We start from the raw sequence: 16,448 nt of genomic DNA, 5'->3' as shown, positions 1-16,448 counted from the left end.
CTCTAATATCCGTGAGTGTAGTAAATTCAGGAGAATAAAATATTTACAAATACAGAATAGTAAAAAATGCTTTCTGTATGCCGTCAACCACGTGCTATACACATTCATCTTTTTCGGCCAATTGCAGGCTTTGTTTTGCCGCTTCAGCCTATGCCAGCCTGTAAATGATAAAAAGGATCCGCCCCTTGACCTCCGAATAACTTTAGCCAATAGTGATCAATTCAACTGATGATTGACACATCTTTTTCGGCCAATTGCAGGCTTTGTTTTGCAGCTTAAGCCTATGCCAGCCTGTAAATGATAAAAACTTAATTTTAAAGTGTTGTTCTATGCCAGCCTGTAAATGATAAAAAGGATCCGCCCCTTGACCTCCGAATAACTTTAGCCAATAGTGATCAATTCAACTGATGATTGACACATCTTTTTCGGCCAATTGCAGGCTTTGTTTTGCAGCTTAAGCCTATGCCAGCCTGTAAATGATAAAAACTTAATTTTAAAGTGTTGTTCTGTTATATATTCTGATTATCAATCCTTAATACTTTGCAACAACGGGTTTTTTTGCGATGAGTCGTCTTATTGTGTTTCAAATTGTGAAAAATGGGGCAGGCAACTTTTCAGAGTTGTCTGTCCTGGTGTCCGGTAGCTTTTTCTCATGAGTTTCAGACACTGGCTTGAGCCTTTAAGTAGTTTCTTTATGAGTATTTTCAGTAAAAAAATAAGGGTTTTTATGCCTATCGCAGATTTTTAGGGGACTGCGACCCCTCTGGAAAAAAAGGATTACTGTAATAGTTAATTCTGCCGTGAGCTCACTTGATCTCCTTCTCAATGGTCTGCTGCTCCCTCATGAGCCTGCCGAGCTCCTTCTTCTTGTCTTTGAGCTCCTCCTCCACGTTGTCCATCCTCTTGCGGTCCTTGTCGATCTCCTTGTTGCGCTGGCCGAGCTCTTTGTTGAGCTTCTCGATCTCCGTCTCGTTGTGATAGAGCTTGAAGAGCTGCAACTGGACGCTGGCCTTTGCCACCTCGTCCTTCAGTCGTTGGTAGCGCTCCGCCTGGATGACCAAAAAAAAAAGTGGAAACATCAAATTCCTCTTCCCCGAGGGCCACGTCGGCGTAATGGCCGTCAACCACAGACACTGAAGTACAAAACGAGAGCAGCTAACAATAAGAATAAAAGGCGAGCCACTGACAGCAGCCAAGATGCTAACTTGAGTAGCTAGAGAAGGAAACAGTGAAAAATTCAAGTCACCGTTGCCTGAAAAGAGGGATTCGGCAGCCATCATCATCCAGCTGTGGAAAGCAAGAGAAGAACGAAACAGGGTAAGAATATAAGCAAGCAGTGAGCCATACCCTGCAGCTAGGTAGCTAACGTGAGTGGCTCGAGAAAGAAACAATGGAAACAAGTGTAATACGTCTGAAAAACAGGGATCCAGTGACATTTTATGAAAGACACTTAAGGATGAAGCCGGGGCAGCTAGTAATAACAACAGGAGGAAAAAAGTTAAAGATGCCTGAATCATGAGACTCAATAATACAACAGCGGCGAGCTGTAACCTCCAGTAAAGTGGCTAATATGAGAGGCTAGAGGAAGAAACAACGTAAAAAAAGTGAAATATGTTTGAATCACAGTACTCGCCAGCATTTCCTTAAATGAGCAGCTTTAAAGGACAAGTGACACTGAAGAACAAAAAGAGCAGTCAACATTAAGATAAGGTGACGAACACTGGCCTGCAGTCGGGTAGCTAACTTGAGTGGCTGGAGAGGGAAACAGTGGAAATAAAAGATTCCCGAATTACAGGACTTGGTTCGATGTTGGCTTGCATAAGAGGCTGTGTAAGGCAAGTGACAACAAAAGAGGAAGCAGGAGCAGCGAACATAGCTTGAAGTCAAGAGGCAAATATGAGCGGCTAGAGAAGGGAACAATAAAAAAAAAAAGGGGCAAAGATGCCCCGGATGATGGGACCCGACGACGTTTGCTGAAGGACACTGAAGGAAGACATAGAAGCAGCTAACAATAACAAGGCAGCGAGCCACTGCCTGAAGCCAAGTGGCAAATAGAAGTGTCTAGAGGAGGAAACAATGAAAAAAAGTCAAAGATGCCAAAATCAAGGGACTCGGCGACGTTGCCTTGCATGAGCAGCTGTGTAAGGCAAGTGACAATGAAGTACAAAGCAGGAGCAGCCAACAACAAAAACTGAGTCATAGCCTGCAGCCTATGGCTAACTTGAATGGCTAGAGAAGGAAATAGTGGAGAAAAAAGATCCCTGAAACACAGGACTTTACAGTGATGCGCAGACAATTTAGGTTGAAAGATCAAGGTTATCCTTTACGTCAATGGTCTGACCTCCTCTTTCTCCTGCTTGGCCTCCTTCCTCTCGGCCGCGATGTTCTTCTTGCGATGGTAGTTGAACTGCGTGTCCTCTTCGGCCTTCACCATTTCCTTCTTGCGACGATCGTATTCCTGGGCCAATTCCCCCGAACGTGAGATCTCTTCGAACAAGGCCGTACGGTCCTTCGGGTTCTTCATGGCAATGGACTCCACGGCTCCCTAGAAAAACAACAAAAGAATCCTTTTTAAATGGACGACGCCGTTAACGTGAAGATATTTCGATCGGTAACGTGGAATCTAATCTAGGGGGGGGATAGAGACCGAGGGAGAGAGGGGGTGAGTAGGACAGGTAGAGAAAGGGATTGAATAGTGACATTAAATTGTTTTACTGTTGACCTTTGTTGTGAACAAAATATTTGAAGTGCCATTGGCTATGTCTACTTGACCAGTTGTCTCTTATTTTACACTGCATTGTTAAACGCACTTTAAATCGTTGAACCGTTTACTTTTGTTGTGTGAAAATACGTGAAGCAGTTGTCTGACTAGAGATTGTGAATTGTTCCTGAGAGTGAAACTCAATTTATATTGTTCTACAATTGACTTTTGCTGTGAACAAAATACTTGAAGTCAGGGGTGGGTAGTCACGGAGTACATTTACTCCGTAACATTTACTTGAGTAAGTTTTGGGAAATTTTGTACTTCTAGTATTTTGAAATCCCTATACTTTTACTTTTACTTGAGTAAATTTGTGAAGAAAAAACAATACTTCTACTCCGCTACATAAGGCAACATTGAAGTCATTACTTACATGACAGGAGCCGGGAATCGAACCTGCGACCTCTTGATCCCAATAAAGGCGTTCTATTCTATGCCTACCCACATCGTTATCGACGACAATTCAATTCTTGTCCTATCTTGGGGGTCTACTTCACCACAATTCTCTGCTCCAGCGTATCTGTCAGACTCACTTGGAAAACCAAGAAGTTCCGAGCCTTGATGAGAATCCCGAGTTTTTCCAGCTGCTCGCTGTAATCCGGCAAGCCCACCACTTTGCTGTTGATGCGGTATTCCGAGGAGGAACCTGACACGGAAAACCACAAAGGGACCGGCTCAAGAATTTCCGATAAAATAAAGAAAAAACATTGTTGTGTGCTACCGATGATCATCCTGGTGAAGGTGCGCTCCTCGCCATCGTCCTCCTGGTAGACCATGCTGACAAAAGCTCTGTTGGCGGCCGGCTTCCCGACGGGGGCTCCGTGGATCAGGTCCTTCAGGGTCTTCACTCGCAAATTGCTGGTCTTCTCCGCTAGCACGAAGCTGATGGCGTCCATCAGATTGGATTTTCCTGCAGAGACATTATCATGGGTCACCTTTAACACATTATCTATCCATCTACCTTGGTCATATCCCTCAAGAGGGGTGACCGACAGCAAGACAAACAAATACAATAACAAAGAAAAATAAAAAAGGGAAAAAAATTGTAAAAAAAAACACACACTAACATTTTTTGGACCATGGCCAACCCAAATTCAGAAAACACCCAAACAAGTTAAGCGCCTCGGCACCCAAGTCGGTCAAGTTTTCGTCCCGCCAGATGAAACGGGACACAAGAAAGCGGCCATGTCAACCGGGTCAGGGTGACACAACACACTCTTTTCTTCAACAGCCCGACAGCTTTCACTGGTTTACCCCTGCCGCATTATACAGGTGCCCTGCCCATCCCTTAGAACGGGTCCAAACATCCCACTATCCTTTCACAACACCTCTCCACTCATTCCTATCACCAACATTCCTAAGTTGTTGTTAACACATTAAAATAATAGCGCGTTCACACCATTTTTTTTTACCTCTGCTTAATTTATGGGTAAGTTTCCATGCAGGCAAAAATCAGAATTGCCAGTACAGTAACCCCTGACTATAACGTGTTCTACTTTTCACGGTTTCGCTACATCACAGATTTGCATCGGGCATTGTGTTCCGCAATCTGATTGGCTAAACGGTCTCCTTGCTTATTAATATTTGACGATATCGTGGTAAGAAAAAAAATAAAAAAAATAAAACGACGATACAGTCGTAGATAAAAAAACAACAACTTTTATTGGTGAAACAAAAGATTGAGCCTGTAAAAAGGATTCTTTTCTTTGGTTTTAGTGTATAAGAGTATTAAATGATATAATAATTGTAAAACAATTAAGGTTTCTGCTTCCCAGATTTCACCGGATTTCTGTATTCCGGTCATGCAAATATGCACAATAATCTGAACAAGATTTTAGTCCAACAGTTTCCCAATTCCAACGGTTGAGTTTGTCCTTTCATTTTACGATTTTTCGCGCATGCAATCAAATTCAAGTGAACTATTTACTTGTTTTCCTCATCCGGGATATTTTGATACCGCAGAGCACTATGGGACTTTTAGAATAGAATCCATTATCACATGTAAACTCAGGCTTACATGCCAGAAAGCCATATAGGTTGATTTCTCCGGGACATTTCCATTGTAAATTCTGCAACCGCTGACATAATGAAACCGTTGTATCCATCCATATATAGTGAAAGTCCACGCTTCTGGCTAGCCAAATACCAGCACGTGTTGTAGACAGACGGGACACGAAAATGGAGCTTACTTTTGGGGCAAAAAGCACGCTACTATTTTGGTGAGTGACATGAATGAGAGGATCCTTTATTAAATGGAGAAAGTGGAATAAAAAAAATTGAGTCTATTCCAGTGTTACCGTTTGCCTGCGTCCCTGCGTCCTAGACGCATTATTTTTGCTGGGGACGCATCGTGTCAAATCAAAGTGCGTCTCCGGGACGCAACTTTTTTGACACGAAATTGCCATCATAATTTTTTAACAAAGATTTACTGCACTCCAAACTTTTCGTCAGGCAGATCCGCCATTGTTGTTTTGGTCTTGCGGTTCGAGTTTTCGTCTGCACGACAATCTCAAGTTCGAGTTGTGTAAGAGAAAGTCCGTCTCTTTTTAGAGAACCGGCTCAACTCATTAAAGAGCCGGCTCTCAAACGGCTCATGTGCTTTGATGCATTATATTACGAATGATGATGTTGTATAAAGAAGTTGAGAAAAAAAAAGGAAGTATAAAAGGAGAAAATGAAAAAAAAACAGGTTTGTGGTGATCCCTTTTAATCGATATATTACCAAAAATAATTTAATGCAGAAAACGAATTAAAAATTTGAATAAGAAAATGTATTATTCTACTTAATTATATTTGCATGTATTTTTTCCTTCTACAGTGAACGTCCAAGCTACTTCATTTTTGAACTTTATTTATAATAAACCTCATTCACGTCGAGCAACTCAGTGTCTCACAACAAAATGTTCATTAACAATATATATGATAAAAGGAAACACATGTACAATATAACATGTTAAAGTACATATATATACATGTTTGAAAAACAACAACATTTTTTGTATTTCGTAAGGGAAAATACGAGCACACTAAATTTTGGGGACCCATAGATCTCTGTTGGGACCCATAGATTTTTGAGCATGCGAGTCCCCGGGACCCATCACTTTTCACAGGTCAAATGAACACTGCTATTCGTGTCACCACGTCGCCCAAGTTTCGCCCTTGCCATCGGATTACTCGCAGGCGCCATATTTACTCGTTAACCACTAGTGATTCATTGGGATTGCTCCAGAAATTACCACCCAATATTTTCTTTCAAGTCGGATTATTGCCTGCATAATTGGCGGGTCCAAATTGTCCCTAGGTGCGAATGAGCGAGTGAGTCGCCTGTCTCTGTGTGCCCTGCAACTGGCTGGCAACCAGTTCAGGGTGTCCCCTGCCCACTGCCCGAAGATAGCTAGGATTGGCTCCAGCAACCCCGCGACCCTACTGAGGATAAGCGGTGCAGATAATGAATGGATGGGTGTACAAGTAGACTATGAAGCGTGGGTGAGACACACCCATGACGCAACGAATATAGATGCACATTTTAAATCATTAAAACCCTCAATTGTGCAAATTTAGAATAAAATATCAATTTATACGAGCGGACATACCTGATCCATTTGGGCCGATGATCGCCGTGAATTTATGAAAGGGTCCAATAATTTGGCGTCCTTTGTACGACTTGAAGTTTTCGATCTCGATGAGCTTCAGGTAGCCCATTGTAGTTTAAAATATGAACGTTATTCAGCACACGGAGGAAAACAACATAAAAATCAGTAACCGACTGCTAGCTGATGCTAATGCTAGCAAACAATGTCCACGGGACGAGCTCTACAAAAGAAGCGTGCATGCAAACAAATTATTGTTCTAATAATGCTCACTACTAAATATATCCCATTGTGTCACGCATTAGTCCTTTATCGACGGTTTAAACGGATTTTTATGAATCTTTAACGATGCCGAAATGACAACAATACGCCATTTTAAAATCCAGCAGGAAGCTTTGAGCGCGAGAGCTGTAACCTCGTACGCTCTCGCGAGATCTTCGGAGCAACGTTTTGGATGTCGAATCGAGTGAAAGTGAAAACGGAGTTGCTATAGTTTTATGTATTTTCAATGAAACAATAATTACATAACCATTGAACGCACAATTTATTTAAAAATGAATTTGGTGTTGCCATAGATACAGACGACCACAGCAAAGCGCCATTTTACAATCTAACGGGAACCTCTGCGTAATCTCGCAGTTGATCTCGCGAGACCAACCGAAATATTTGTGATTTATTTCTTTTAATCTTATCAAAATGATACAAAAACTGAATAATTACTAGTCTGGGTTTATTTTTTTCAAAATAATAATAATAACTAAAAATGTGAATGTTTGATGTGATTTAAAAAGGAGTTTGTTGTTGCCATGGATACCGAGGACTAGAAAGACGGCCCTGCTGTAGTCCAGAAAGCTTGTTTTTGCATTATTTTTGAAAGAATTCCGTCACACATGGTGAGTTCCGTTCTGTTAGTATTTTAGAATTAACATTAAAGTATTAATATTGCACTTGAACCGTGGTATTGCACTTAAAACTGTAACAGTCAACGTGACGTATGAACAATATTCCATTGCACAAAGTTATGGGAATGGTGGCTAATGTTCACTCTAAGCTGCCCGCACATTCTCAGCGCACAAGAAAATCTAGCCTGCTCTCAAAAACGAGGGCTCAAAATTGCTAATTAAGAAGCGAATTAAGTCAAAGTTACAGTGCATGAAGGTAAAAATACACGGGTTCCCCTAATGCTGTGTTCTAAATGCGGTATTTTGAAGTCAATGTCGAAGTACAACAAAGTTGAGTAAAGTGAGTTTTTTGAGAACCGGCTTCTTCGGCTCGGCTCACTAAAAGGAACCGGCTCTTTTGGGTCCTAAATGGCTCTTCAGGTTGTTTTTGCTTCTTTAATCCCAACATGACCAAATGTTAGGTAAAATTATGCACAAAATGACTTAAAGGAAGGGGGAAATCGAACAAAAAAGAAAAAAATACCAAAATGAAAAAGTTGTGAAAAGCTGAGAAAAAAAGAAACAAAAGGAAGAGAAAAAAGAAGGAAAAATTTTAGAAAAAGCCAGAAGAAAAGAAAGAAACAAAGGAAAAAAGTACATAGAGAACAAAAAGAAAAAAAGTAACAGCTAGGATAAACACAATGCGATTTTTTTTAAAGGAATTTAAAAAAAAGTAGAAAAAAACCACGGAAAAAAGAAGAAAAAGTTTGTGTTGCATTCAAATAATTTCCAATTACCGGTATATCAAGTGAATCAGGGCAGCACGGCTGCGCAGTGGTTAGCGCGTGCGCGGCACAGTTCTAAGGTCTTGGGAACCTCCTGTGTGGGTTCAAATCCAGCTACGGGATTACTGCGCGGAGTTTGTATGTTCTCCCCGTGCTTGCGTGGGTTTCCTCCGGGCACTCCGGTTTCTTCCCACATTCCAAAAACATGCATTTCAGGTGAATTGGCCGGTCCAAATTGTCCCAAGGTGTGAATGAGAGAATGAGTTGTCTGTCCCCGTGTGTCCTGCGATTGGCTGGCAACCAGTTCAGGGTGTCCCCTGCCCACTGCCCGAAGACAGCTGGGATGGGCTCCAGCACCCCCGCGACCCTACTGAGGATAAGCGGTGCAGCTAATGAGATGAGATCAAGTGAATCTTGTTGCCAACATTGTACTTCCACTCAAAAATGTGATTAAATACAGTTCTGTATCGTGCCACCGACTCAATAAGCCCCCAAAAATGTTAGCATTATGCGACAAAAGATACCAGGAAAAAAAAAGTGGAAATCTTGTGAAATAATTGTAAAAACAAACGACGTTTGTAGGCCCTACAACCTTTGCAATAGTACATGAGTCAATTCATTCAAAAGTGAAAAATATTTTTGCATTGCCGGAAACTCAGCAAAATGATGTCAAGTTTTGGACATGTTTGATAATGGTTTAGTTGCCACACTTGGGATCGCCGTTGCTCACTGTTGTTTCAAGCGTTGCTCACCGACTTTGTGTGAACGCTCAGACCGGTAAGGAAAATGACAGGGAACATTGATGGTGGCAAGTGTAAATAAAATACTTCTCCTGCATAACCGTTTTAGAATTTAGTACTTAATACTTGACATCTTCGATTCTCTTCCCTAGAACATATGACTTATCGAAACAAGAACATGCACAAAGTGAATTTCCCTGTCGAGCAACCGATGGAGGCGGCCGTGGAGCGGAGAAGGGTCGCCGAAGCGGAGCGCAGGGTTCGAATCCTGAACCCCAGGTGGCGTTTGATGGGTCTCGACCTCCGTGCACTCGAGAAACAGACCCAGGAGAAAAAACACCGAGAGGAAATGGAGCGAGAGGCAAAGAAGGATTTTGGTAAGAAAACATTCACAACAAGACAATTCCCGAGGCAATCGTGAAAGTTGATGCTGGTTAGCATAAAACCGGTAGCATAGAATAGAATAGAATAGAATAGAATATACCTTTATTGTCATTGTTACAAATGGGCTAACATATTGTGACAACGAAATTGGGCATGACACTCCAGTTTTACACATTCATAGTGAGGTATGAGCAAGAAGATAAAGGAACAGAGAAGATAATGTTATAAGACAAGGGGGATAAGGCTATAGTTATAATTTACATGGTATTCACACAAGAAATGTCGGCATGTGGGATGTTACATACAGGGTTGTCGTGATAACGTCGGTATCGTAACGGTTGTGCAATATTGCATTTGGTGCAAAGTCATCATAGTGCAAAAATAGTCAGCATGAAACAGGAAATGGTCAGACATTGTGCAATTTGAGCATTAAACGTAGTGCAGTCGACATGTGCAAGAACAAGACATGAGTAACATTATATTCGTATGAGGTAGTGTTGGCACGAGTTTTAAGTTTTTTTTTTTTTTTTTTTTTTGTGCGGTGTCTGTTTGAGCAGTGAACAAACATAGTGCAGACAGCATGTACGTGAGTACCATTTTACATACGTGTGAGGTAGTTTTTTTGCAACAGTTTTCAGTTTTTTGTGCGGTGTCTGTTTAGGGTGGTAATGGCTGTGGGGAAGAAACTGTCTCTGAGTCTGTTCGTTTTTGCTTTGTGCGACCTGTAGCGCTTGCATCGAGTTGTTAGCATGTAACTGTAAGAATGTAGTCTTTAGTGTTAGGAATTAAAATATTAAAATGTAGCGTTTACCAAATTGTTCGGATTAGTTATCTGACTCCATTAACCAAACGCAACAATGCGTGCTCGTTTCCACACGGGGGCAGATTTAATTTTGACTAAGTGAACTCCATCGAATTAGTGTCGCTTGAGTCTCCGTCAAGCCTCCTCTCTCGATCTCCCTCGATCTTCTTCGATCTCGGCCCACGTTTTTTTCCGCAAGCTGGCTCGCCGGCTCCTCCCATGGGCGCGCCAGGAAAGCCCCCTCGCCTCGATGTCTGAAAAAACTCATAACAGCAGAGTGCTTATCAAAACAACTTCTCCAAACAATGCCTGCCGTTGTTGTAGAAAATAAACTTGCATTTGTAGAATAGATGTGCGTACATTTAGAAAGAAATGTAGAAAGAAATGTTGCTTACATCTCGGGAAGGTCTCGGCGGACTAATTAGTGTAAACAATCCTCCTTAAGGGAGGACAAGAGATAACGGCAAAGGGCAAGGTGACATAAACTGGTATAAACTTAAAAACACTTCCAAATAAGGACGGAACCCTGGGCATGTACGCCTTCAGGCGTGAGAAGGGACGGGGCCAAACCGGGTACACGTGCTATGTTGAAAACTATAAAGACACACGCATATCTTAGATTCGCTGAGTCTCTTGTTGAAATTGTGTATCAATAAAAAAGAACTCCCTCTTACGTCATTTGATTCCTGCATCTTCTTTTAACACGTATGAGACGATTCAACAAATTGGTCTTATCTTCATCACCGTTCTGCGCCAGAGTTCTGTTATCAAAATTCCCCAGCCAAAACATTCCGAATTTGGATCAGCGTGACCTGTCATTGAACTTCAGCCTACCCGGTGAAAATCTTCATCGCAATCGATAAATGTAACCTGCATCCAATCGTACAAAATCCCTCACAGTAAAATGTATAAAATCCTTCATTAGCAATAAGGAGATACTTTCAGGGACAGTATTCAAAAATTACATCCATAGTAGTAACATAGTAATAACACTGTTGTTACACTGTTAGCAAGACTTGTCAGCATATAGCCGTTAGCATGTAGCAGTGAGCAAAACTTGCAAGCATGTAGCTGTTAGCATGACTTTTTAGCATGACGCCATTAGCAATATTTGTTAGCATGTAACTGTTAACATGTAGCAGTTGGCGTAACTTGTTAGCAAGTAGCCCTTAGCATGACTCGTTAGCATATAGCATTTAGCATAACTCGTCAGCATGTAGCTGTTAGCATGTGGCAGTTAGCATGACCTGCTAACATGTAGCTGCTAGCATGATTTGTTAGCATGTAGCCGTTGGCCTAACTCATTAGGGCGGCATTAGCTCAGGAGGGAGAGTGCTCGTCTTGGGATCAAGAGATCGCAGGTTCGAATCCCAGCTCCTCCTTCTTATATGTCGAAGTGTCCTTGGGTAAGACACTGAACCCCTAATGCCCCCAATAAGCAGGTTGGCGCCTTACATGGCTGCACGGCCGCTATTGGGAAATGTGAAGCACACGGTAAAGCGCTTTGGGAAGTCTTGACTTGAAAAGCGCTATATGGATGCAGATCATTTCATTTAATTTCATTAGCATTTGGCATAAATCGTTAGCATATAGCCATTACCATGTGGCATTTTGGATAACATGCTAGCATGTAGCTGTTAGCATAATTTGTTAGCATCTAGCCATTGGTATAACTCCTTGGCATGTAGCTTTTAGCATGCAGCAGTCAGCATAACTCAATAGCATGCAGTAGTTCGCATGACTTGTTAGCATGAAGTCATTTGCAATACTTGTTAACATGTAATTTTTAGTATGTAGCAGTTGACAACTCATTAGCATGTATCCATTACCATGACTCGTTCGCATGTAGCAGTTAGCATAACTCTTCAGCATGTAGCCGTTAGCATGACTTGTTAGCATGTAGCCGTTAGCAATATTTTTTAGAAAGTAGCTGTTAGCACGTGGCAGCTGGCATAACTCCCTAGCATGTAGCTGTTAGCATGACTTTTTAGCATGGAGCTGTTAGCAATATTTGTTAGCATGTAGCTATAGGCATAACTTGTTAGCATGCAGCCGTTAGCATGTAGACATTAGTATAATTTATTAGCAGGTTGCCATGCAGCATTTAGTATAACTTGTTTAGCATGACTCGTTAATATGTAGCCATTGGCATTATTTCTTAGCATGTAGCCATGAGCATGCAGCTCGTTAGAATGTAGCCGTTAGCAATATTTGTTAGCGTGTATCCGTTAGCATGACCCATTAGCATGTAGCAGTTAGCATAATTTGTTAGCATTTAGCTGTCGGTGTACAGCTGTGTTGGCATGTAGGTGTTAGCATTTATCAGTCAGCATAACTCGATAGCATGTAGTTTTTAGCATGACTTGTTAGCATGGAGCAGTTAGCAATACTTGTTAGCCCGTAATTGTTGGCATGTAGCAGTTGGCATTACTCGTTATCATGTATCCATTAGCATGACTCGTTCGCATGTAGCAGTCAGCAGGAATCGTTAGCATGTAGCCGTTAGCAATACTCGTTAGCACGTAATTGTTGGCATGTAGCAGTTGGCATTACTCGTTATTATGTATCCATCGAGTCATTCCTAAGACTTAAAAAGTGGTCGGCGGCGCCCTCTGTTGGCTGCGGCTGCATCGGCTCGCTACAACGGGTCAGGTACAATCGACATTTCGTTCTGTGTACATTGTTACACAGAATGACAATACAAGGAAATTATTATTATTATTATTATTATTATTAGCATGACTCGTTCGCATGGAGCAGTTAGCAGGAATCGTTAGCATGTAGCCGTTAGCATGTGGCAGTTAGCATAATTTGATAGCATGTAGCTGTTAGCATGACTTGTTAGCATGTAGCCGTTAGTATAATTTGTCAGCAGGTTGCCATGCAGCATAACTCATTTAGCATGACTTGTTAATATGTAGCATCATTTCTTAGCATGGAGCTGTTAGCATGTAACCGTTAGCATGACTCGTTAGCATGTTGCCATTAGTATAATTTGTTAGCAGGTTGCCATTCAGCAGTTAGTATAACTCGTTTAGCATGACTCATTAATATGTTGCCGTTGTCATAATTTCTTAGCATGTAGCCGTTGGCATACAGCCGTTAGAATAACTCGATAGAATGTAGCCGTTAGCAATATTTGTTAACGTGTATCCGTTACCATGACTCATTAGCATGCAGCCGTTAGCATAATTTGTTAGCATTTAGCTGTCGGTGTGCAGCTGTGAGAACCGGTATTACTCGTTGGCATGTAGGTGTTAGCATTTATCAGTCAGCATACCTCGATAGCATGTAGTTGTTAGCATGACTTGTTAGCATGTAGCAGTTAGCAATACTTGTTAGCCCGTAATTGTTGGCATGTAGCAGTTGTCATTACTGTTATTATGTATCCATTAGCATGACTCGTTCGCATGTAGCAGTTAGCAGGAATCGTTAGCATGTAGCCGTTAGCAATACTCGTTAGCACGTAATTGTTGGCATGTAGCAGTTGGCATTACTCGTTATTATGTATCCATTAGCATGACTCGTTCGCATGTAGCAGTTAGCAGGAATTGTTAGCATGTAGCCGTTAGCATGTGGCAGTTAGCATAATTTGATAGCATGTAGCTGTTAGCATGACTTGTTAGCATGTAGCCGTTAGTATAATTTGTCAGCAGGTTGCCATGCAGCAGTTAGCATAACTCATTTAGCATGACTTGTTAATATGTAGCATCATTTCTTAGCATGGAGCTGTTAGCATGCAACCGTTAGCATGACTCTTTAGCACCAAGCTTTTAGCACCTACTCATTAGCATTAATTTGTTAGCATCAACTTCTCAGCATGCACTAGTTAGCATCCACCATTTGCCCATGGCTAAATTTCATGTGGGACAGTGACCCATGGAAACTCCCTGGTTACCACGGTGACCCATTGAAATGAATGGGCCCCACTCATTGCGGATGGGAAAATCCTCAACCCATTCATTGTCAATGGGGCTTTTTTGAATCGTCTATTTCTGTGTCTGTGTGTCGCAGACAGGCAGAGATTGCAGCTGGACGAAGCGCTGTTGCAGAGACACAAAGAGGAAGGAAAAAAGCGAGAAGCTCTGCAAACCGGCCTGACGCAATTCTGGAATATTCAGCGACGGGATGCAAGTCTCACCTTGGCCTCTAGGAGGGAAATTGGCAGCACTGAGGGTGAGCTGGGGCCTGCCAGCATGCAGATTTTTAAGGTACGACCAAACAAAAGAATAGGGGATTCTAAAATCTTGCAGAGGAGCCTAGCCAGATTTTTTTTCCATTTTAAAGGGATACTGTGTAATATTTGACCACCAGATGGCGCTTTATTGTGTCGTACAACCCAAAAGAAGCACTAAAAAGATGCAAACTACTGAGAAAGTGAACCAATTTTTTTTGCTTAGCCTTTTACCAGCTCAGTAGCCTAGATGGTAAGGCGCCCGCTTTGAGACTGGGAGGTTCGGGTTCGCGCCCCGGCCGAGTCATTCCTAAGACTTAAAAAGTGGTCGGCGGCGCCCTCTCTTGGCTGCGGCTGCATCGGGTCAGATGCAATCGACATTTCGTTCTGTGTACATTGTTACACAGAATGACAATACAAGGAAATTATTATTATTATTATTATTATTTTGCTAATAAAGAAAAAGAAAAGAAATAAAAGAAATAAGGGAACAAGTAAAGAAGAAAACAAGAAAAAAATCAGAACCAGAACCGGAGGAGGACCCAGAAGCGTGGCGTGGAACAACAGAAAGCAAGAGACCAACGATATCGATACCAGTTACACGAGCAGATACCGGACAGGGCGGGACAGACAGGATTGATATCAGATACAGGAGACTGGAGACAGATATCAGACAGGACGAGATAGACGGGGACGATACCCGATACTGCAGATTGGAGTCAGATATCAAACAGGACGAGATAGACAGGAACGATACCAGACACTGGAGACCGATATATGACAGGACGAGATAGACGGGAACGATACCAGACACTGGAGACCGATTTCAAACAGGACGAGATAGACGGGGACGATACCTGATACTGGCGATTGTAGCAAGGTTTTAGACAGGGCAAGACAGACAGGATCAATATCAGACACTGGAGACTGGAGACCGATATCAAACAGGACGAGAGAGACGGGAACAATACCAGACACTGGAGACTGGAGACCGATATCAAACAGGACGAGATAGACGGTAACGATACCCGATACTGGAGATTGTAGCAAGGTATCAGACAGGGCGAGACAGACAGGATCGATATCAGACACTGGAGACTGGAGTCCGATATCAAACAGGACGAGATGGACGGGAACAATACCAGACACTGGAGACTGGAGTTAGATATCAAACAGGACGAGATAGAGAGTAACCATACTCGATACTGGAGATTGTAGCAAGGTATCAGACAGGGCGAGACAGACAGGATCGATGTCAGACACTGGAGACTGGACTCCGATATCAAACAGGACGAGATAGACGGGAACAATACCAGACACCGGAGACTGGAGACCGATATCAAACAGGACGAGATAGACTGTAACGATACCCGATACTGGAGATTGTAGCAAGGTATCAGACAGGGCGAGACAGACAGGATCGATATCAGACACTGGAGACTGGAGTCCGATATCAAACAGGACGAGATAGTCGGGAACAATACCAGACACTGGAGACTGGAGACCGATATCAAACAGGACAAGATAGACGGTAACGATACCCGATACTGGAGATTGTAGCAGGGTATCAGACAGGGCGAGACAGACAGGATCGATATCAGACACTGGAGACTGGAGTCCGATATCAAACAGGACGAGATAGACGAGAACAATACCAGACACTGGAGACTGGAGTTAGATATCAAACAGGACGAGATAGAGAGTAACGATACTCGATACTGGAGATTGTAGCAAGGTATCAGACATGGCGAGACAGACGGGATCGATACCAGACACTGGAGACTGGAGTCCGATATCAAACAGGACGAGATAGACGAGAACAATACCAGACACTGGAGACTGGAGTTAGATATCAAACAGGACGAGATAGAGAGTAACGATACTCGATACTGGAGATTGTAGCAAGGTATCAGACATGGCGAGACAGACGGGATCGATACCAGACACTGGAGACTGGAGTCCGATATCAAACAGGACGAGATAGACGGGAACAATACCAGACACTGGAGACTGGAGTTAGATATCAAACAGGACGAGATAGAGAGTAACCATACTCGATACTGGAGATTGTAGCACGGTATCAGACAGGGCGAGACAGACAGGATCGATATCAGACACTGGAGACTGGACTCCGATATCAAACAGGACGAGATAGACGGGAACAATACCAGACACCGGAGACTGGAGACCGATATCAAACAGGACAAGATAGACGGTAACGATACCCGATACTGGAGATTGTAGCAGGGTATCAGACAGGGCGAGACAGACAGGATCGATATCAGACACTGTAGACTGGAGTCCGATATCAAACAGGACGAGATAGACGGG

The 16,448-nt window shown here is 42.5% G+C and overlaps 2 protein-coding genes across 2 annotated transcripts in view; one reads left to right on the top strand and one right to left on the bottom strand.

Annotated features, from left to right (window-relative positions):
* The window catches only part of smc1a (structural maintenance of chromosomes 1A), a 39,596-nt gene extending 32,849 nt beyond the window's left edge, over nucleotides 1-6,747 (bottom strand). The window contains exons 1-5 of the mRNA XM_088330567.1: nucleotides 6,355-6,747; nucleotides 3,483-3,671; nucleotides 3,295-3,407; nucleotides 2,342-2,545; nucleotides 811-1,049 (exon numbers count right to left, since the gene is read on the bottom strand). Coding sequence (XP_088186693.1) covers nucleotides 811-1,049; nucleotides 2,342-2,545; nucleotides 3,295-3,407; nucleotides 3,483-3,671; nucleotides 6,355-6,463 — 854 coding nt within the window. The 5' untranslated portion in view covers nucleotides 6,464-6,747. The remainder of the gene's footprint in view (nucleotides 1-810; nucleotides 1,050-2,341; nucleotides 2,546-3,294; nucleotides 3,408-3,482; nucleotides 3,672-6,354) is intronic.
* A 358-nt stretch (nucleotides 6,748-7,105) lies between these two features.
* Nucleotides 7,106-16,448, top strand: part of ribc1 (RIB43A domain with coiled-coils 1) — a 29,353-nt gene continuing 20,010 nt past the window's right edge. The window contains exons 1-3 of the mRNA XM_088329756.1: nucleotides 7,106-7,244; nucleotides 8,910-9,134; nucleotides 13,958-14,154. Of these exons, the coding sequence (XP_088185882.1) occupies nucleotides 8,915-9,134; nucleotides 13,958-14,154 (417 nt within the window). The 5' untranslated portion in view covers nucleotides 7,106-7,244; nucleotides 8,910-8,914. The remainder of the gene's footprint in view (nucleotides 7,245-8,909; nucleotides 9,135-13,957; nucleotides 14,155-16,448) is intronic.

The sequence above is a fragment of the Urocampus carinirostris genome, chromosome 3, assembly GCF_059441175.1.
Source record: "Urocampus carinirostris isolate Australia breed hairy pipefish chromosome 3, RoL_Ucar_1.0, whole genome shotgun sequence".
Classification (NCBI taxonomy): Eukaryota; Metazoa; Chordata; class Actinopteri; order Syngnathiformes; family Syngnathidae; genus Urocampus; species Urocampus carinirostris.
The sequence above is the reverse complement of the archived record's forward strand: the minus strand, read 5'-3'. Positions and strand labels throughout refer to the sequence as shown.